The sequence below is a fragment of the Clinocottus analis genome, unplaced genomic scaffold, assembly GCF_023055335.1.
Source record: "Clinocottus analis isolate CAN_PGR_092001 unplaced genomic scaffold, fCliAna1.0.p SCAF_1, whole genome shotgun sequence".
NCBI lineage: Eukaryota > Metazoa > Chordata > Actinopteri > Perciformes > Cottidae > Clinocottus > Clinocottus analis.
Genome location: NW_027175820.1, coordinates 2,719,458 through 2,741,399, shown reverse-complemented (window position 1 = coordinate 2,741,399; position 21,942 = coordinate 2,719,458). Strand labels below are relative to the sequence as shown.

At 42.7% G+C, this 21,942-nt stretch overlaps 1 protein-coding gene across 4 annotated transcripts in view; it reads right to left on the bottom strand.

Moving 5' to 3' along the window:
- si:dkey-172h23.2 (uncharacterized protein LOC393772 homolog) overlaps positions 1-21,942 on the bottom strand; it is a 96,917-nt gene that overhangs the window by 33,380 nt on the left and 41,595 nt on the right. For all 4 annotated transcript variants that reach the window (XM_068576721.1, XM_068576738.1, XM_068576712.1 and 1 more), the window contains 5 exons: positions 19,548-19,602; positions 7,970-8,115; positions 4,742-5,160; positions 621-798; positions 48-150 (listed from right to left, as the gene is read on the bottom strand). In XM_068576721.1, coding sequence (XP_068432822.1) covers positions 48-150; positions 621-798; positions 4,742-5,160; positions 7,970-8,115; positions 19,548-19,602 — 901 coding nt within the window. The remainder of the gene's footprint in view (positions 1-47; positions 151-620; positions 799-4,741; positions 5,161-7,969; positions 8,116-19,547; positions 19,603-21,942) is intronic.

The window sequence follows — 21,942 nt, the reverse complement described above, 5'->3', positions numbered from 1 at the left end:
GAGTAACAAAACAAAACAGATAAGCAGCCTCACGACTTGTCACTCACCGTCAATGTCTCTCTGGCTGATGGCGAGCATGGATACGGACTTGGTGAGGGGCAGGGTCATGGGAGGACAGCTGTTTCGCACAGGCCGATACCGCTTTGATTTCTGTGGGCGAGAGACGCGCGCTTGAGTGAAACACAGTGCAAAGAAATAAAAGAATAAAATAAAAAAGGACACTAAACCGGGGACAGAGATTACGTGGAACTAAACATTATCAGCCGCTTAACTGGAAAACAGGAAGCGATAAACTCAAAGGGGGAAGTACACAAATGGTTTGAGAAGTTGTATTCACAATTTGTATTTAAAAGTCAGCAATGAGAGCGAGCGGGGAGACGGCCCCTGAGGAAAGCAATGTTTATTAATTCTTGCTAATCCCCTGAACTGCCAAAGTTCGCCCGACTGTTTATGTGCAAGCTTTTTGCAAATCCATTGCTGCTCTCATGTGTATTAGGCTGAGGATGTTTTTGAGGATCCCCTTTGGGGCCGACTGCGTGACACTATGAAGATGTGACATCTAAAAAGGACAAATGTGATAGTGTGTGTGTGTGTGTGTGAGAGAGTGTGAGTGAGCTGACCAGGTCATGTAGTCTGCCATGCTGCCCCAGCTCCTCCTGCTCCTCCGTCAGGGACACCAGGGAGCCCCTGTCGTCGCTGTCATGCCGGGGCATCCTGGACGGCTCCAGGATCCGGGGCCCCTGAGCGGCGGGGCCCCTCAGCTCTTCCTGGGCCGCACTGAGCCCCTCCAGGCTGTAGCTGCGTGGACAAACGGAAAAAGCAGAGGTGACCTCGGAGAAGGAGAGGACGACCGCACGGTGACGAGCGCGCTCCGCTCGTCCCGCTTTCATGGTTACACATCCAGCTCCTGCTGTTAACAGACACACACGGACGTGCACGCATGCATGCACCTGTTGACAGACAAGAGGCGGTCCTGCACAGTGCTTAGCTCGCTGAGTTATCGTTGGGCTGCGGGGGGGAAGATTTACAGCTCAAGCGGCAGGAAAATATCTTCAGACATCAGCATCGGCATCGAGAGCTCCGCAGCTGGGATTTACAAACCCAATTACATCGATCTACGACTGGAAATAAGAATCCGCAGCAAAAAAAAAATCATCCAATACAATGATCATGAAGAGGAAAACTACAGCTACATTTAAAGGTGAGCTATGTGCGGCTGCATTCGCTCCACGACAGACTCTGTGATGGTTAAGGCTCCAGCAGTAAATCTCTTTTATCTCCAGCTCTTGGGTTTGAGAGGCACTTCATTAGCCGGCAAATCATCAGCGCCACACATTCACGTCCCTAACCTAAACTGGACCAAAAGAATCACGACTCGGCAATTATCGGTGACCAGCATAGAGCGGCACTCACCTAATCCTCAAGCCTGTGAAGGTAAGTGACTATGTTGGTCATATTAAGGCCCTGCTTCCTGCCAGCATCATCACATACTATCCACCGGAGCGGCAAGGTCCTCGGTGCTGGAGCATGAATAGCAGCAGCAGCTGTTGCAAGTCTCCGCTGCAGGAAGCTACTGGCTGGCTGGGCAGGGCATTCAAACACTCACAAAACCACATGCACGCAGGCACACACGCCCACAAAGAAACGGCAAATGCAAATAGAGCAGCATGTAAATACACCCTGTTCAAGGCGCACACAAACACACTGTACCTGAGGGAACTAACTACTTCCGTGCCGTGGGGAGCATCGGGAGGGCAGCGGCTGAGGTGTGAGGCGGAGGGGTTAGTTAGCAGGTAAGAGAAGAGAAGTGAACTACTGCTCCATGTATGACTTCACACAGGCAAACAGACTGTAAAAGGAATCAAGTTTTACTTCCTGCTGCAGTGTTGTGGTGACATCGTTAGCAGTACAGGAAATAAACTTGGACCGACGCCGCTTCCCAGAACTGCAATGCTGTCAGAATAGCCTGGTTGCTAGAAACGTTACTGAAACGTTTCCTCGATGAGAAAGATGTGGACCGACGGTTAAAGCAGCGGGCCCTGACTATAGGAGCCGTGTGTAAGTTAGAGCCTTACAGACCATCTAGAACCACTGGCATTATTTATCAATGCCTTTTATACAAAAATTTGCCAAAAACCCCTGGCAACTATAAAGTTGTTTCCCCCATCTTCATTCAAGAGCGAGGTCAAATTGAGAGCATTTTAAATCGTGTCATTTCATTGGTCGAAATTTCACCGGACATCCTATTAGTTGGGGACCGAAGCAGATTGAGTGTATGAGAACAAGGAATCTGCGACAGTATATCAAGAGTGCAAGCGTACAGTTTGAGCAGAAGCGGAGCAAAAACAGGGTTTTATAAAAAAATAACAAGAAAAAGAATCTGAACATGAAATCAGCGAGTCATGCCCTCAAATTCAAAGACCACGCTCCTGAATATAGACAGGAGAAAGAGAGAGAAAACGCTCCATGGAGACCTGAAAGTGGCATGTGGTTTATGTCCCAGCGCGAATATCTGCCATCATCCACCCAAACTAAAGATGCCTTCATGGTCCAGGATGAGGGATTGTCTCCGCTCAGATCCTAAAAGATGGCTTGATGGTGAAAGATGTGTGAGTCTTCACATCCAACTCCCCCTCTGCCTCAAAAGGCAACAAAGATATTCTTCTAGCTTCTAGAACACAAGTACACCTCCTATTTTTTACTGCTTGTGGCACACTGTCTTCTTTACACTTTTGAAAAATTCCCTCCAGGAACTTATTACACACACACACACAAAGAAAATCTCGCTTCTCAATCTCTCACCAGTACAGTCCTCTGAGCCTCCAGACCTAAGGTCCCTTGTTTCTGCGATACAAAACACCAGCGTGTCTCAACCACCTATTTGCTACAGTATTTCTTGCACATTCCGACGGGGTGAAAGGAAAGCAACATGTTTCAGCTCAGTTGCCTGCAGCAATGGAGCACAATGCAGCAGTAGTTCAGCAAGCATACATTAAAATAAAGAAGAGTGTGTGTGTGTGTGTGGGGAGGGGGGGGTGGCAGGGCGGGGACACAAAAGGCTGCGCCTACATAAATTTGTCAATGCGCGTCACCTAGCAACAAGTCAATCTGAACATGAGCTGATGAATGGGATGTATTAGTACCTTCTCCTGTGAAAGGTCGGCTTCCCCTCAGCAGGGCTACGGGTGGAGCTGGAAGTGATGGATGAGAAAGAGAGACGGGGAGGAGGGGGGGGGGAGCGGTGCATGATGGGTGAGATGGCGGTATGGCAAGTCAAAAAGAACATGATGACTGGATGAATGAAGTACTTACTGATGGGACCAGCATATTTTTAGGCGATTGGATATCTATGGGCACTATTGTGTGTGTATGTGTGTGTGTGTGTGTGTGTGTGTGAAGCTCTGAGGCACAGGTGGTGGAGGACCGATGTCAACGGCCTTTCTCTAATGATCTTAAAGGAAGAGCAGTAATATCTGTCTGGAACCAGAAGATGGTTAGCTCAACTTTGCACAAAAACGTGACGCACAAAGGGGGAACAGCTAGCCTGACTCTGTCCTTAGGCTGCAAAATCTAACCACCAGCACATCTAAAAGGGAGCTAATAAAAAATAAAAGGTTTAAAACTGATACGTAGCTGTTTTACGGGGGTTCATGTGCCAAACTATTCCTTGGCCGGGGGCAGCGACCTCCTTGAATCTCACAGTGCCGTCGAAACTCAAGGACGTTACTGCATCCGGCCAAGAAACATAAGCCCATTAAAAAACCCTGTTAAAAAAGATACTTACACTAATTGTCATTTTTACGCTTTTTGCACAACATACTTTCTAGTGAGCTTTGTTGCAAGTCGATATATTTTCTTCTCTTTACCCGTTTCCCTGTGTTTCCACTCCTTATGCTAACGTAACGCAGAACGCTGGCTACAGCTTCATCTTTCCAGACGGACGCCATCAGCAAGTATTTCAAAAATTGCAAAACTGTTCCTTTGTGATGTGCCAAAAATAGTAGCGCTGGAAAAATCAAGTGGAAAGTGGTCATAACGCTGTGTTTCTCTTATTGCTAAGTTACTGCTGTCATTTATTCTCTCACTTTACATTAAAAAGATATTTTGGAGTCACGGTGATGTCACTCCAGACCTTGTGCTTAACGCAGCATGCATGATTAGCAGCCGTAAGAGCCTTTTCTATAACAGTTAACATGCTTCTCTGGTTACGCTGTAAAGAAAGACAGAACGCTTGGTGGTAGCGGCTCCATAGGTATAATAAAAATAGCAACTGATAAAAGTCTAAAGCAGCTGTTTGCTACTTTCACTCTAACATTGCGACGCAGGCCTTTTAAAGCCTGGCGACGACTCCGTCTGTCGCTCCAGCGCGGGAGACAAAAGGTCCTGATGTCACTGGGTTACCGATAAGTGTTCTCTAAGTGTCAATGCAAGTGTGAAGTAGTGTGTGTCAACTGTTTACGTCTGTACAGGTTGCTGCGTGCGTGTGTATCCGAGTCTGCGTGTGTGTGCATCTTGGGTGCGTACAACAACAAATGGCAACACAGCTGCTCGCAGCAGGAGGAGGAGGAAACACTTGACACGGCACAAACAGAGTGCCATCAACCAGCTCTCGTGACACTGACATGTGCACACATCAGATCTGCTGACATCTGCTGGCAAACACCAGGCGGACACCGGCAGACAGTGTCGAGAACAGAGGTTCAAATGTAGAATCGGGCCCCCGTGCCTGTCCCTGTCTCACCTCCTCTGGTTCATCTCGGAGTCTCCTCCGTTGTTCTTTCCGGGACCCCAGCTGTGGCGCCGAAGGGGCGACAGCGAGCGGATGCTGTTCCGGAGGATACTGGAGCGCCGCGGCACCTCCGTCACTCTGTCTTTGGCTTCTTCCTCAGCTTCCCTAGCACCTCCTGCTGCTGCTGCTGCTGCTGCTGCTGCTGCTGCTGCTGCTGCTGCTGCTGCTGCTGCTGCCCCGCCTCCAACACCACCGCTGTCCAGTCTCGCAGCGATCGGAGCCGCAGCCTCCTCCGGGCTCCAGCTGCATTCCAGGACCCGGCCGCCCTCGGGGCTGGAGCTGGACGGGCCGACGCTGGCGGCGTCGTCCGTGGAGGAACAGGAGACGGAGACCTCGCTGGCGCTGTCTCCTCCCGTCACTGGTTCATCGTTCTGCAGGCAGGAAAACAGAAATACACATGTTATTCTCATGAGGAGAGCCTCGTTGCCCAGCATCACGTGGCTTCGTCTAGAAAGAAAATGGGCGAACTCAATGAAATGGTGAATGATGTGTTATTTCAGGAACCGGACGTGTGTGAAAGTAGTGGGGAACACTTCAAAAATACATGAGCAGTTTTTCACTATTTTACCAGCCGCATAGACGGAGAACATATTGTGAGAGAACTGATGAATGCCGCATAAGTAAATGCATAGAACAGAACAAACAAGACAGGACTGAATAAGATGGGATGATAGAAGTGAATAGAATGTAATATGACAAAATAAAATAGAGATCTAAACAACGTGGACCAGAATAGAACAGAATCAACTATAGCAGAATGAAACAGAGTGGAACAGAAGAGAGCAAGATAAAATATGGTAGGATAGAAAAGAACAGATGTCCTTCAAATTATTGCAATTAGCGAGCATATCACATTGTATTTCCATCAGCATTTCATCACTGAAGCGTGTAATACATTAAGAAAATGCTGTGTACTCCACAGGAATGGAGTGTAATGTATTTAAGGCAGATGGAGTTTGCCAGAACAAGTCAGGGGTAAAACTTGTTTACTTCTAACCTCTTTTTCTTCCTGCGTCACCGGCCTGTTACTACTGCCAAGGACAGGAGACAAGAGGAGTCTAAACATGAGATAACCACACAGCATCGCTGTGGAGACCTCACGAGAAGGATGCCTAAGGAGAGCTGAAAGGAGGAGTCTCCAACCTCATCATCAAGGATTGATACTCCCCTCGACGCGGATGAAGCTAGTTTTCTCAATTCCTGTCCTGACTTCTAGAAAAGGATTTTTTATTAAATGTCTGTCAGGAAAAACATTTGTCAGCAACGATTTCACTGATAGGCACAAACTTAACCGAAAATTGGTGAGACCAAGATAACAGCTGTTCTCTTTGAATCAACAACTTCAGTTCCACGAGTGAAACGAGCGCATAAGAAAGGAGGTGGAGTTGCTATTTTATTTAATGAGTCTCTTCAATGCAAGCAGATGTCTTTTGGTCATTTTACTTTTACTCTCTGAATTCCACTCGAGTTTTATTCCTCAACTATTTACAGACCACTTAACTACTGTGCAACCTTCTTTGATGAGAACTGCCGTCTATTATCTGTCTTGGTTTTGATTGTTTTTTAATATACGTGTTGATAATCCCCCGCGACAGAGGGTCTCCAGAGCTCTGTGGTGTCCTTGATAACTACGATCTGACTCATGCACGTAACAGGTCCCGCCCACATCAAGGGGCACGCTCTAGACCTGATCATCACCAAAGGCCTCAACATTCCCAAGGTTGCCGCGACTGATGTTGCTTTCTCTGATCATTTCTGTGTGTTTTTCGTTGAGAGTGCAATCCCCCTGCACACAAATGTCCAAACCGAGGTTGTGACAAAGCGTGACATCACTGAAGTTCTCCTCCACACCAGACCTCTCTTACATCTCAGTCAACGAGCTTGTGGATGGCTTCAATCCTGAGGGCACTTTAGCATTCATGTGGTTTGTGCTTATGGCATGAACGATTCCATGTAAACAAATGGTAAATACTTGACCTGGGCCTGATGGGAAAGAGCTCACACACACGCACACAGGTATGGGATGGTCCATTTAAGAGCTAATTTGTAGGTGTGAGCTTTAACTGGGTCTATTGTGCTGCCAGCTGCAGCGAGCGAGTCGAGCATAAAGACGCTTCTGTTGGGGAGCTTGGAATGAAAGATCCGCTTCATGCTGCCGACAACTTCCTGTGGGAGTAGGAGGACGTGTGTGTGTGTGTGACTGTGTGTACATTCAGGGACATGTGACTGCAGCATATATTTTTGAGTCATATGACTCATCGCTTTCCAGTTTAGAAAAGGATTCTCCTGGGTTTTAAACTTCATTTCCTGTTCTTGGCTTGTAGATGATGCTCGTATCCAATTAGCGAGCATGGAAAAGATGCACCGCCTTGCTCAAGGGCACATGGAGGCCACGGCTGACGCGTGACCGGGATCGATAGAGTTCCTTAGCATTATGAAACAGGCATTGTGTCTCGCGATTGAAAGAGAATTTCCCTTCAGAGTGCAGTGAGGACATTAATCCTCTCTCACTGAAGCTGGATTAAGCTGCCGAGCCCCGAACCCTCTGCATCATGCTGTATACCGCCAGGCGGCTGATGTTCTCGGAGCAGACTTTTTCCACTGTTGTCTACAACAAACGGGACATTCGGTTGACAATGCCATCAGCATGTTACAGAAAAACTGAGAGACACAAGTTTTGCAACGTGAACCAAAAGGCCACCTGGCTTCAAACAGACTTTCAACGGCAGCAGAGTGACAGCAGCATGCTTAGTAGATGTTTGGCATCGCAGCCTCGGGGGCGCTGATAGATGAAAAGCCAGGCACAGACTGACAAAATAGTGAAATATATTCCCCACAGGGCTGGTTGCAGGGGCAAAACCACAAAAAAAACCTGCTTTCTCGCTGTTCAGTGTGGGCGAACTTTGGATCGCAGGCCGCGGGGGGCTTGATGGAGTTGGTGGAACCTTGAATGCGCGGTTCATCAAGTTATATTTCATTTCCTCATTTCTGCACCCCAAATATTCCCACAAGGATTCAAACAACCACTCAACAACAAATATAACATAAAATATGATACAATATCAAACTCAATGTTGTTTTAAGTGGATTCAGGGATTTTCTCTGCTGCTAGAAGCAGCAAAGTCCTCCACGCCCCCCCCACCACCCCTCGCATAAAAAGAGAAAAACGCTGTGTCTGACCTTTCTGAAGACGCTGTCGTATCCTGGCTCCGAGTTCAGGAGGCTTTCGATGTCGCTGCCAGAGTCTCTGTGAGCTGTGGAGGGACAGCTGGTGGCACTGCTGGTTCTACTGGGCAAACTGGGGAGCGCTGGAGGCTGCGAGGAACCTGGAAGACACAACAAGGGTTAACGGTTAAAGCTGAAAAACAGAAAGGGTTTGAAAAAATATGAGGAAAATAGAGCCGTCTTAATCTTAAAACAGTTTGCTGAATGGAAACATGAAGGTTCCAGCAGAACTCTGGACATTTAAAAAAAAAAAAAAAAGTCAGGAAAACATTCTGCCACAATGCGATTGAAGTGAGATTCCATTCCACTTGATACTCTCTCAACGAGAGCGTTTCTCAGCTGTGAAATAATGTGTTTTCATTCCCTCCTCTGAAACACAAGCAGGTCTGTTAGACATCAGTGAAAAGACTTCTGGGAATCTGAGAAGGTGTGAAAAGGCCTGGCGGATCAATGGCCGACTGTCTCGACTACAGCCGCCGCTTGTGCGTTTGAAAAAGGTCTGGGAGCAGAGCTGAAGTTAAAATCTCATTGGAGGGAAAATGACAACTGGAACTGGAAAATGCTCTTGATGTGCGGCAAAAACAACAACGAAAAAAACATACAGCATTCTGTATACGCCCTAAACTTAAAAGTCCTTTTTCACATCAGTCACCAGGTGTTTGATCAGAGATCAGCACGCAGACAGATTCAAGCCCGGCGTGTGCAAACATCCGCTCTCCCCACTCAAACAAACACATTAAATATCATACCCAGAAGATCCCAGAACGTCTCTTAAAGTCACAGTGCTCCTCCACCATAAACGTGTTCAACGAGCCATTTTGGGGTTTGAACACACTATTAAAAACACACAGATGGCTTCTTTTTTTTCCCAAGCCCCCTCTTTAAATAATAAGCAATGCAACCAGAGGTCTGCACAACATTTCTTATGCAGCAGCACAGTTTTTGTTGTACATGTAGGGACATGTACAGATAGTGTTCCAGGCCGAGCTAAAAAGGGGACGATCTCACCCAGCTACAGATGTAGCTCGCTTTAGATGCCAAGAACAACTGGATGAAATCATTTGCCGGGTTTGTGTATTCACGGCGTCTATTTTCCGCCCACAGAAAAGCGGAAGTTGTTCTTCATCCCTCAGGAACATGTTCCTCGCTCTCGTATGAGAAAGAGGAAGTTCCTCGTGCGCGTTGCAGAAGAAGGTTTGCACCGATGGCTGGAGAGGGCAGCTGCTCGGAGGACTGGGTCATCTTGGAGCGGGGGGGTGGAGACAGTAGAAAGGATCGCGCTGGGAGTGGCCCTTTATTTTCACAAGAATCTGTGACACTGCAATAACAAACGAGCGACTGGGGAGACGAGGGGGGCGGAGGGAGCCACAGCCACAGACTTCCTGCGGCTGATTAACTGCTGACCACTAAAGACATACATGCAATTGCATGCAAACGTCGGTTGGTTTGAAGGGGGTGGCACCCTACAGTAGCACGGCACTGGCACTGATGTTACACAAAACACACTGTGACATTACTTCAATCAGCAGCTCTTGAGCGTCTGAGTTCTGTAAACACATTTGCTCAGATGTTGAGCGGTGGATTCCACTCATTAACACACTCTTAAACTGGGAGGATGAACTAATCAACAATTATTTTTGATGACAAATGAAAAATGTGCTCTTTTTTATTCCCCAAAGTGTTTTTCACATCCGAGAACCGGCGCTATATAAAATATCAATCGTTTCTAATTAGGCGGCTGGAAAGAGCTGCGGAGCCGGCTATTATTCATGTCGGACTCTGAATTCATGAATCAGAGGTGTCAGCGGTTTAAAGGCTTATTTAATGTCTCTTAATGTTTGCATCCGATGCTGTCGAGCTGTTTGAATTCAGTGGTGGGGGAGCCGGCACAAGGTTATATTGATTTCTGTGCCTGTCAAAAATCCCAGAGCAAATCCCTGAACAGTAGACGCCCACGGGCCCCGGTGCACTCGCATACGTACGGCCTCATGACATCATCGAAAGCAGGTTTCCTTTTCAAACAAAGCGGACATGACAACGCCCCAAATATGAAAGCTACACTGACCTTCGACCACGAGCGCTGCGGCAGACTTTAGCCTCGATCTCGAGGCGGTTTTGGAAGTCGATGCAAAACATTTTGCCCTTCGTTCGTCACATTCTTTGAACTGGAAGAACCCCAAGATGTAAACGCGAAATGTGTGCATGTGTGTGTGTTGTGTAGATGTTGGGGGAGGGGTAAGTGATGGTGACAGAAGTGGATGCTGGGAGTTGTTTTTCTCAGACTCCACCCCCTTGCACCTGTCCACCAGAACTAGCAGGCGACTGTGAGCTTTGACAGCTGTCTTCCTCCCTCTGTTTTGAACACAAACACACACGCACACACACTTTCTCTCATATGCACGCACGCAGAAGAAATGCCCAGAGAACAGGTGTAACGCCCTCTGATGAGTCGGCGGGTGGTTGAGGTTGTTGGTTGGGTGTGAATCAGCTCACGCACCTGTGGATTACTCTAATATGCAACGATTTATTGTTTTTCATCATTCATTTGACTTCCAAAAAAAAAATATCCAGGAATCAAATATTGCTCACATTACAAACAGCTGCTGTCGTTGGGGGTTTTCAAGAACAAGTAAATACAAAATAATAACAAATCTATGACTAAGAAAAATAAAAAAGCAAGGTGTGTAAGACAAGAAAATACAAAAGGAAGACAGGCTGAACTTTATGCCGTATAATAAATAGTGTCTTGTTATAACTTTAGATAATTACAGTAAAGTTTTAACATATTAAGGAAGGCTCCACTGTCTGACTGTCCTCCATCAGACAGAACAGACTGATTATAATTTACCCAGGGACTTTTAAACACTAATATGAAAACACACACACACACACACACACACACACACACACACACACACACACACACACACACATATATATATATATATATAAGCACAATATCGATAAAGTCTAATAAAATAGAAAGTATTGTACTTAAACAGTTTAAGTGTAACAACTCAAATGTTGACAGCAGCCTTTACAGCTTTAGGCCAAGAGAACGACCCGAAATACTCACAGGCTAAAAGCTCCATGTCATTCAATAATCAAACTCACCAGTGGTCTTGCATTTAAACTAGCTCTGCTCACCGCTAAGCTAGCGGGAGCTAGCTAACGCCAACCAAGCAGTAATCCAGCTCCACAACGTGCCATTCCTTTAGCGCTCACCGCTAAACTAGCTTGTTGCTGTACTGCATCTCATTTCTCTTTGCGACTCGAATATAAACAAACAAACACCTAGCTGTGGTTGGAAGAAATGTGACTTCGTGTGTGGTCCATCTCATCAATCTCTGTACATTACCGATTCAAGTTACTTGTTTATAAATATGTTATGCTAATTCTTCATACAACCATATTTACAAAGGCCTAACGTGATTGGTCATGAATATTACCCACGATTCCCTGGGGCACCTGCCTCAGCAATATTAAAAGACAATAGCTTTAAAAATATAGCGTTTTGAAATGTAAGAACAGTCTCTGTGAAGTCACCTTGAGCTGTAGAATATATCAAACATGTTTCTATTCATTAAGAGAGCAAACAAAAAAGATTGAAATAATCCTGAACCCTGACTGTGAATGTTCTGCAATATAGTGCTATAAATAGCAGACGGACATTTAGTATATTTGTAGTGATGATTAGCATCACTACCGTCCCACCTCATATGGCTCATGCTATGCTAGATCGAGTCTCGGACGTGATTAATTTCCCTGAGTATATCTCCCTAGGGGACGTATAGGCACCCACAGTTTTTGCAAATGCAGCTTTTAAAATATTGAAAATATAATATTATGACATATTTAATACATATATTATATCTAAAAAATATTATATACAATATATTATAATATATATTTATATAATAAAAACATATATATATATAAATAAATATATATAATACAATAAATATATATACAAAATATTATTATATAAAATGTATTCTAATATATATAATTTAAAAAAAACATTATATATATATATAATTAAAAAAAACATTATATATATATATATAATTAAAAAAAAACATATATATATACATATAATTAAAAAAAACATATATATATATATATAATTAAAAAAAACATATATATATATATATAATTAAAAAAAAACATATATATATATATATATAATTTAAAAAAACATATATATATATATAATGTTTTTTTTTCGTTTCACTGTTCTCAGGTCACTGAAAGCAGTGAGCTTTCGTACCTTGTGGCACTATGATAATCATTTTAACTGAACTAGGTACTATAGCTCTTCTAACCCACTTGTGGTGAAAAAAAACAGACCAGGTTCATTTCAACCAAACAGAGTTTTTAGTCATGTCCTAACCAGATACATATTGAAAATATAATATTATGACATATTTAATACATATATTATATCTAAAAAATATTATATACAATATATTATAATATATATTTATATAATAAAAACATATATATATATAAATAAATATATATAATACAATAAATATATATACAAAATATTATTATATAAAATGTATTCTAATATATATAATTTAAAAAAAACATTATATATATATATAATTAAAAAAAACATTATATATATATATATAATTTAAAAAAACATATATATATATATATATAATTTAAAAAAACATATATATATATATATAATTTTTTTTTTCGTTTCACTGTTCTCAGGTCACTGAAAGCAGTGAGCTTTCGTACCTTGTGGCACTATGATAATCATTTTAACTGAACTAGGTACTATAGCTCTTCTAACCCACTTGTGGTGAAAAAAAACAGACCAGGTTCATTTCAACCAAACAGAGTTTTTAGTCATGTCCTAACCAGATACACAACAACCTGACCTACAAAGAGCCACAGGGAACAGTTTAAGTGTAACAACTCAAATGTTGACAGCAGCCCTTACAGCTTTAGGCCAAGAGAACGACCCGAAATACTCACAGGCTAAAAGCTCCATGTCATTCAATAATCAAACTCACCAGTGGTCTTGCATTTAAACTAGCTCTGCTCACCGCTAAGCTAGCGGGAGCTAGCTAACGCCAACCAAGCAGTAATCCAGCTCCACAACGTGCCATTCCTTTAGCGCTAACCGCTAAACTAGCTTGGTGCTGTACTGCATCTCATTTCTCTTTGCGACTCGAATATAAACAAACACCTAGCTGTGGTTGGAAAAAATGTGACTTCGTGTGCGGTCCATCTCATCAATCTCTGTACATTACCGATTCAAGCTACTTGTTTATGAATATGTTATGCTAATTCTTCATACAACCATATTTACAAAGGCCTAACGTGATTGGTCATGAATATTACCCACGATTCCCTGGGGCACCTGCTTCAGCAATATTAAAGACAATAGCTTTAAAAATATAGCGTTTTGAAATGTAAGAACAGTCTCTGTGAAGTCACCTTGAGCTGTAGAATATATCAAACTTGTTTCTATTCACTAAGAGAGCAAACAAAAAAGATTGAAATAATCCTGAACCCTGACCGTGAATGTTCTGCAATATAGTGCTATAAATAGCAGACGGACATTTAGTATATTTGTAGTGATGATTAGCATCACTACCGTCCCACCTCATATGGCTCATGCTATGCTAGATCGAGTCTCGGACGTGATTAATTTCCCTGAGTATATCTCCCTAGGGGACGTATAGGCACCCGCAGTTTTTGCAAATGCAGCTTTTAAAACAATGAAAATATAATATAATGACATATATAATACATATATTATATCTAAAAAATATAATATAAAATATATTATAATATATATTTATATAATAAAAACATATATATATATATATATATATATATATAATACAATAAATATATATAAAAATGTTATTATATAAAATGTATTCTAATATATATTTATATAATTAAAAAACATTTATATATATATATATATATATATATATATATATATATATATATATATATATATATATATATATATATATATATAAGATAAAATCTAATAAAATTGAGGGTATTGTACTTACGTCTTACTGTTCTCAGGTCACTGAAAGCATTGAGCTTTCGTACCTTGTGGCACTATGATAATCATTTTAACTGAACTAGGTACTATAGCTCTTCTAACCCACTTGTTGTGAAAAAAAAACAGATCAGGTTCATTTCAACCAAACAGAGTTTTTAGTCATGTCCTAACCAGATACACAACAACCTGACCTACAAAGAGCCACAGGGAACAGTTTAAGTGTAACAACTCAAATGTTGACAGCCGCCCTTACAGCTTTAGGCCAAGAGAACGACCCGAAATACTCACAGGCTAAAAGCTCCATGTCATTCAATAAACAAACTCACCAGTGGTCTTGCATTTAAACTAGCTCTGCTCACCGCTAAGCTAGCGGGAGCTAGCTAACGCCAACCAAGCAGTAATCCAGCTCCACAACGTGCCATTCCTTTAGCGCTAACCGCTAAACTAGCTTGTTGCTGTACTGCATCTCATTTCTCTTTGCGACTCGAATATAAACAAACAAACACCTAGCTGTGGTTGGAAGAAATGTGACTTCGTGTGCGGTCCATCTCATCAATCTCTGTACATTACCGATTCAAGCTACTTGTTTATAAATATGTTATGCTAATTCTTCATACAACCATATTTACAAAAGGCCTAACGTGATTGGTCATGAATATTACCCACGATTCCCTGGGGCACCTGCTTCAGCAATATTAAAGACAATAGCTTTAAAAATATAGCGTTTTGAAATGTAAGAACAGTCTCTGTGTGAAGTCACCTTGAGCTGTAGAATATATCAAACTTGTTTCTATTCACTAAGAGAGCAAACAAAAAAGATTGAAATAATCCTGAACCCTGACCGTGAATGTTCTGCAATATAGTGCTATAAATAGCAGACGGACATTTAGTATATTTGAAGTGATGATTAGCATCACTACCGTCCCACCTCATATGGCTCATGCTATGCTAGATCGAGTCTCGGACGTGATTAATTTCCCTGAGTATATCTCCCTAGGGGACGTATAGGCACCCGCAGTTTTTGCAAATGCAGCTTTTAAAATATTGAAAATGTAATATTATGACATATATAATACATATATTATATCTAAAAACATATTATTATATAAAATATATTACAATATATATTTATATATTAAAAACATATATATATATATATATATACATACATACATACATACACACATACATATATACATATATATATATATATATATATATATATATATATATATATATATATATATATATATATATATATACACACAATATAATACATATATTATATATACAAAATATTATCTTATAAAATGTTTTGTAATATATATTTATATAATTTAAAAAAACATTATATATATATATATATATATATATATATATATATATATATATAAAATACAAGTGAATTAAAGAGAGTGGGTGAGATACAATATATAATAATATTATAATATACTATACGCTATTAATAATACATCATATAAAATAACAGAGCATTGAACAGCCATCGGTCCTTTAGCAGCCAGGAGCATAATAACACATGAACAACAGGTTTAAACAACAGCAAAGTCAGCTGGTTAACACAGTCATGAATTGCCGTTAGATGAACGGGACATGAAGTAATGAATGCGGCGAGAAATAGCCGACCAGATAGAGTATCCATCGGGCCTTCCTGCCTCAAAAACACTCTTCTCTGCACATTTCCGTACTATTAGTGGAGATAAGTCACCACTGAGGCTACCTTAAGTGTTTCCCAAAGTGCAGAAGACGTTATCAGCACTTACAGATAAAACCTTGTTGTTGTTTTTTTTTTTTTTTACCTTATACCGTTATATTTCCTGTACTTTCTGAGGACATGATTGTTAAATTTGTTCAACTGGGTGGACTTTTTACACATTTTTTTTGTGCATGACAGCATTAAGTCAGTCATTCTGCAAAACTGAGAGGGGGAGGGGTTCACTTTGAGGTTTGAGCCGTGTTGAAGCAGAAGTAGTAGAGCAGCCTGATTTGTTTTCTTCTGTTGTAATTAGATAAAAATTAATCCAGTCATAATCAGCTATGCACCATCTGCTGTTCACTGTTATAGTTTGAACAACACACATTCGGAGAATTAAACAACTATTCTTTGAAAAAAGAAAAAAAAATGTTTTTCATAGAATCCGTCGTCTGCTGCGTTCCCTGCATACGTTTTACTGAGTACACTACTTAGCCAAACTGTAATTTAAGCCTTCACTGTGATTCACTAAAACCCACCATTTACTCCCATACCTTTGTTGTCTCTTTTCAATGTATTATTTTTGCCTTGAATCAAAAAAGGCACACCCAGCATGTCTCCTCCTATATAAATAAGGGTTACTGAGTCGAGTTGAGCTAAACAGGACGCGGCTTCGCCCATGATGAGTGTAATATCACGCAGCATTACAAACAACACTTTAAAAAGCGGCAGCGGCTATCGGACCACAGGCGGCCGGGCGCACTACCAAACCGTGGCTTTCTAAAGAGCACATTAGCCAGTTATAAAATAGGATGCAGATCCAGGTCCATCAAACACCACAGACAATGCACAACGTGCTCAGAGGCTGAGGCTTCACACAAACTCGTAAATCAAGTGCTCCTGGGTCCCTTATCTTTGTTGTCTTGACTGCCGCTTTCACGCTTTGCGAAAACGCAAACTTTGAATACATCTTAATATTCTATGCAGATAATTACACGTTGTATATCAACAACCAGAGAAAACATGCAAGAAGGAATTGACCACCCAGTATGGTCAAACACCCTCAAGCAGAGCCAAAGGTCACTGAGGTCTCGACCCTGACCTTGAGCTGGAGAGCTTGTGCAAGTACATTTTTCTGGGTCAACCCATTTGCAGTGACCTTTGACACCTTTCTCCCCCATGGGAATTGGACTGATTGACTGCCTGGTCAACCGCCATTGCCAACCAAATAGGGTACTCAAATTATTAGTAAATTATCACAATTTTCTCTCTTTTGGTTATTATTTATTGTATTTGAATAAAGTCTGCTCATATGAGTCAATGGTGGAATAGACATTTAACAGCCAGTCAATTTGTTTCCTTCCTGGTGTTGCTTCCCTGACTGAATACAGAGACAGAGACAAAGACAGAGAGAGAGGAAGAATGAGTTGGAAGAGATTGGTGAAGGAGAGAGAGAGATTTCCACTAAAAAGGAAGTGATGTCAGCTTCTCCCAGCTGCTGCAGAGGAAATCCCACCCTCACCCTCCCTTCAATTTTATTTCCTTTTGACACTCCTGTTTTTTTTCCTTCCCTTTCTTCCTCAGTCTCTTCCCATCTTTGTGCTTCCTCTGTATTTCTTCACCTCATCCATTAAAACCTTTTTTTCTCTCTTCCTCCATCTGACAGAATGACGGTTCATCTGTTTTCCACCACAGATAAAAGACAGTTTGTACTCATCGATCTGTTGGTTGTGTTTTATTGAGACTGGTCTCACGGCAGACAGACTCATTTAACAGAGTTCACAGGATGCCGGTTTCCCATCTTTCGGTGGCCGTTCCCCATATGTACGTAGATATGCCAACCTCTTATTTATTCACATTTCTTTTGGCCATTCCCCCTATGCTGAATGAAAAATATTCACAGCTGCAACGGTCATCCATTTGCTGCAGGGACGAGCGAGCTAATGCTGTTTTTAGCCACACTAGCAGCGTGGCTCCAGGGACGGCACAGAGGGTTGATGTGATTTGTTATTATTTGGGGATTTAAAAAATGGACAGCAGAGATATATATATATATATATATATATATATATATATATATATATATATATATATATATATATATAAACCTCAGTGTAGGCTCAGTCAGACCCAGAGGACAGCATGTAAAGACGTATATAATTCTAAATATAAACTTTATGTTAACATCTTCATTGTAATCATGTTAGTATGCTAATATTGGCATTTAGCCCCGCTTTACAGACACCTATTAAGTCCTTTAAAACACCGGGGCCGTGGCGACAAATACACAAAAAGAAAATGCAACAGTTACAGCACTTCTTCAATAAAAAGGTAAGAATAGATTCGCAGAGAACCAACTCTCAGGATCCTTTTGACCCAGACCAGCATCTGTCGGAGGGAAACCGTTATGTAGCTTGGAAAGCAAAGTGCTCTGAGAGAAATGAAGTTCCCTCATGTAAACAGTTAAGCAGTGTAAATGTCTACAGCTTTTATTGTGAAAGGAAGGAGTGGATCTGGTACATGTTGCTCTACACTATGTTTTGAATATGTGCATTATGTGCAACACAGAGGTTGATGCTATCGTTAGCGGTGTGAATGCTCGCTCGCCCTGCATTAGCATTCATGACAAAAACCAACAGTTAAGAAACATTATATTCATTTCCCTGGTGTGTAAAGGCCGTTAAAGATCTGCTGGATTGATTGTAGAGTCTTAGGCTTGTTAGAGACTAAAAGACATTAAAAAAAAGGCTCACAGAAAAAAAGTCTCGACGTGATTAGCTCCGACTAAACCACTGTTAACGTCACCTCTCTGACCACCAGGTTTTCTGCAGTCCATCCTGCCGTTTCTCTGACACGCCACTGGCACCGACATTAATTAGCTGTGTCACAAGTACTGGGCCACTTCCAAAGACGCCACGAGGTCAACAGAAACACAATAAGGGTCAACAGGAATAACTGTCACCAGCCTGCGGAGTTGGCAGAGACGCGTAAAACACACCATCTTGTGGAGTGCGTCCACATCCTTGTGTTACATGCTGTTCGAGCGTGAGATAAGAAGCTGGGTCCCGCTCATCAGAACGCTGCTCCACAGGTCCAGCAAAGGGCCACAAAAAAAACCCTTCACACAGAACCGTTGAGTCATTTACTCACACTAAATACATTTCTGCCCTGACATGATGTTGACACTGTGCGTCTGTGTTGTAGAGCGGGGTGGTTTTGTGTGCAGCTCCACAAACTCTCCTGCGGGACGAAACCGCAAATTTACTGGGAGCCAAAATATTGGCTTGAAAATGTTTTGGGCATGAAACCGGCCAAACAATCACAGATATTAAATATAGACACACAAATGCTATTAGAGGCTTCACAAAAAGACCAGTATGGGGCCGTAAAGTCGTGACTTGGCGTTTCAGACCAACTAAATGATTTCTTACGGCCTCAATTTCCTCTTTTGAGTCGAAAAAAAAAAAATGGCAGACAGCTGTTATATTTAATCCCAAAAGAAAAGAGAAAAAAAAGCTGTTGGCAAATGCTGAGGCTCGAATGGAGCGAGTGTCTCAGTTGTTTTTGCAATCACTTCAAACAAACTGGCTTCACAGGACAACGACGGATCCAGCATCTTCCAGCTTAAACATAAAGACATAAATGACCCACTTCAACTCATTTGTCCTGCACTGGGGCTTACAGCAATACACGCAAATCCTGTGGAATCCCTCCAAAAAATAAAAATAAAAGCAAAGAAAAATGCACAAAATGTGGCCAAGAGTATCTCTTACCTGAGTGCTGAGAGTTGCAGGGCTGATGGAACGACGGCTCTCTGTCTCGGTGGATCTACAGAGAAACAGGAAGACACTGAATCAGCCTCAGCAACATGTGACCGTCAACCCCGCGAGAGAAATAATGATGCAGACCAGCGCCGCAGTTAGGAAGTGTTGCTCGGCGCGCACAGGATGGGAGGCACCGATAAGGCGCTCTTTATAGCAGCGGACTTCAGAGTGTTCATCGCTTTTTAGTCACTTCGCCTGGAGGAAGCCTTTGGGGAAGATCTGAATCTGGTCTGTTATTCTCGCCTTTGGAACTCACAGTTACACTGGCAGAAGGACTTAGGACACACATGCATGCACACACACACACACACTCACACAGCCTGTCAGAGATGTGCGGTTTGGCTGCATGCTCACATACACATACAGACACACACTCACACCGCTGGGGATCTGCTTCCTCTGTGGTCTGAGTGTCTACACAACAGCTGTGTGTGTGTGTGTGTGTGTGTGTGTGTGTGTGTGTGTGTGTGTGTGTGTGTGTGTATGTGTATGTGTATGTGTATGTGTGTGTGTGTGTGTGTTGCCACAGGCAACCCCCCCTCTCTCATCTTTGCAGGCAACACAAAAGCTTCAACAGTTTGGCTGGAGAGACGTCGACATGACCGGCAGCTCAGAGCTGTGTTTTTAACGAACTCCGTCGACGACAACTTTTGGGATTTTTCGAACGTGCCCGTCCGAAGACCGTTGGCCATCAGACGCATAATCTGGCTGCGATACGGATTGCCGAGACCTAAGCACTCTAGCGGAGACCCTGAAAACATGTCGCTTTTCAGGGGAGTAGGGAGATAGAGGAGAGATTGTGCCCCATAAAAAATATGTTTATTCCCTGTTCTCCTTCAATAGTTTGTTCCTTTCTTATCCTCCTACTGTAGCTTGTTTCCTCCCCTCTTTAATTCTTCCCATTTAACTTCCAACCCCGGTTAACCCAGGTTAAGCCTGGCTCAGATCAACAGGCTTTGGCGCGGCCCTTGAAAGTTGGCTGCGTAGGACTGTTACAAAGGGAACCTCCAGACGCAGTGTAAACAGGCCCCTGATCTAAAAGGCCACAGCCTTCAATCTGGAACTAAACAGCGAGGCCGCTCCAACGCGACCCGCCAAAGCTGATGCTGGATGTTGTCCTCGCAGCCACCGTGTGGATCCGTCAGCGTTCACTGGAGCGGTTAGAAAGAGAAGTCCTGTGGGTGAGCAACACAGTTGACCTCGTTTCTGAGATGCAGAGACGTACCTGAATGGAAACAGGGATTTCCTGGTGGGAAGTGAGGAAGTTTGACTGTTAGCACAGTTAGCTGCTAACCGACGGCTCGGCCGTGTATATGTGAGAGCCGACAGAAATGTTCCCAATTCTCGTATACATTTTTTTTAGTACCGGTCTCTCAATGTATTTAAGTTCTGTAATTACTCTATATAGTAGTTTTCACAGAAGGCGGTGGAGTCCGCCGTTCCTTTAGCAGGACTCAGAGTTGCAGACAATGTCACAAAAAAGAGAGCGCTACAAATAGAAAGGGGAAAAGCAACATAACAAAACCGGAGCGCACACACAGCAGTGATCGAGTGAAATGGGGAAGAGAGACAGAAACGAGACAGAAATGGAGAATCTTGACAGACGAGGATGTGCGAGTCTCCACTGACCGGCAAGGTCCAGCCTCCCAGAATGCTCTGGGAGTGAGAGGGACCATGAGAAACACTGGGCTCTGTTGTCCACGCCTGGGAGGGGCGAGTGAGTAAGTGAGTGAGTGTGTGTATGTGTGTGCGTGTCCATTACACTTTTGCATTCCTGCAAACATAGTGACAGGCACTTGCATACCAACTGGCATCGTCTACATGCACCTCCATCAGCCAACAGCGGTGAGCACACGGACACACATGACATACACTCAAGCTACTTTTGTCTCACTCGTCAAGTCACACACGCACGGGATGAAATCACACACACACACACACACACACACACAGTACACATGGGCTGTTTCTTTTCTCACAGCTGTGTTCAAATATCAAACAGAGCCCGCTGAGAGAGAACAAACACGCTGACGAGGAAAGATTAGCTGGTCACAGAGGGCGCCAGCACACACGGGAACAAACACTCACTCACTTACACACACACACACACACACACACACACGCACACACACACGCACACACACACACACACAGGTTCCACTCAGATGTGAAATGATTGCCGGTGACTGCAACAAATTACAAAAGGCTACATGGCTTGACCTCTCGGCAGCGCAGTGGCAAGCCGAACATCAAATTGAAAAACAAAGGGTCCTGAATAAAAGCGGAGATTAAAGCCAAAGGAAAAGGAAAAAGCAGCTTTAAGTGTTTTTAATAGACTGTTTAC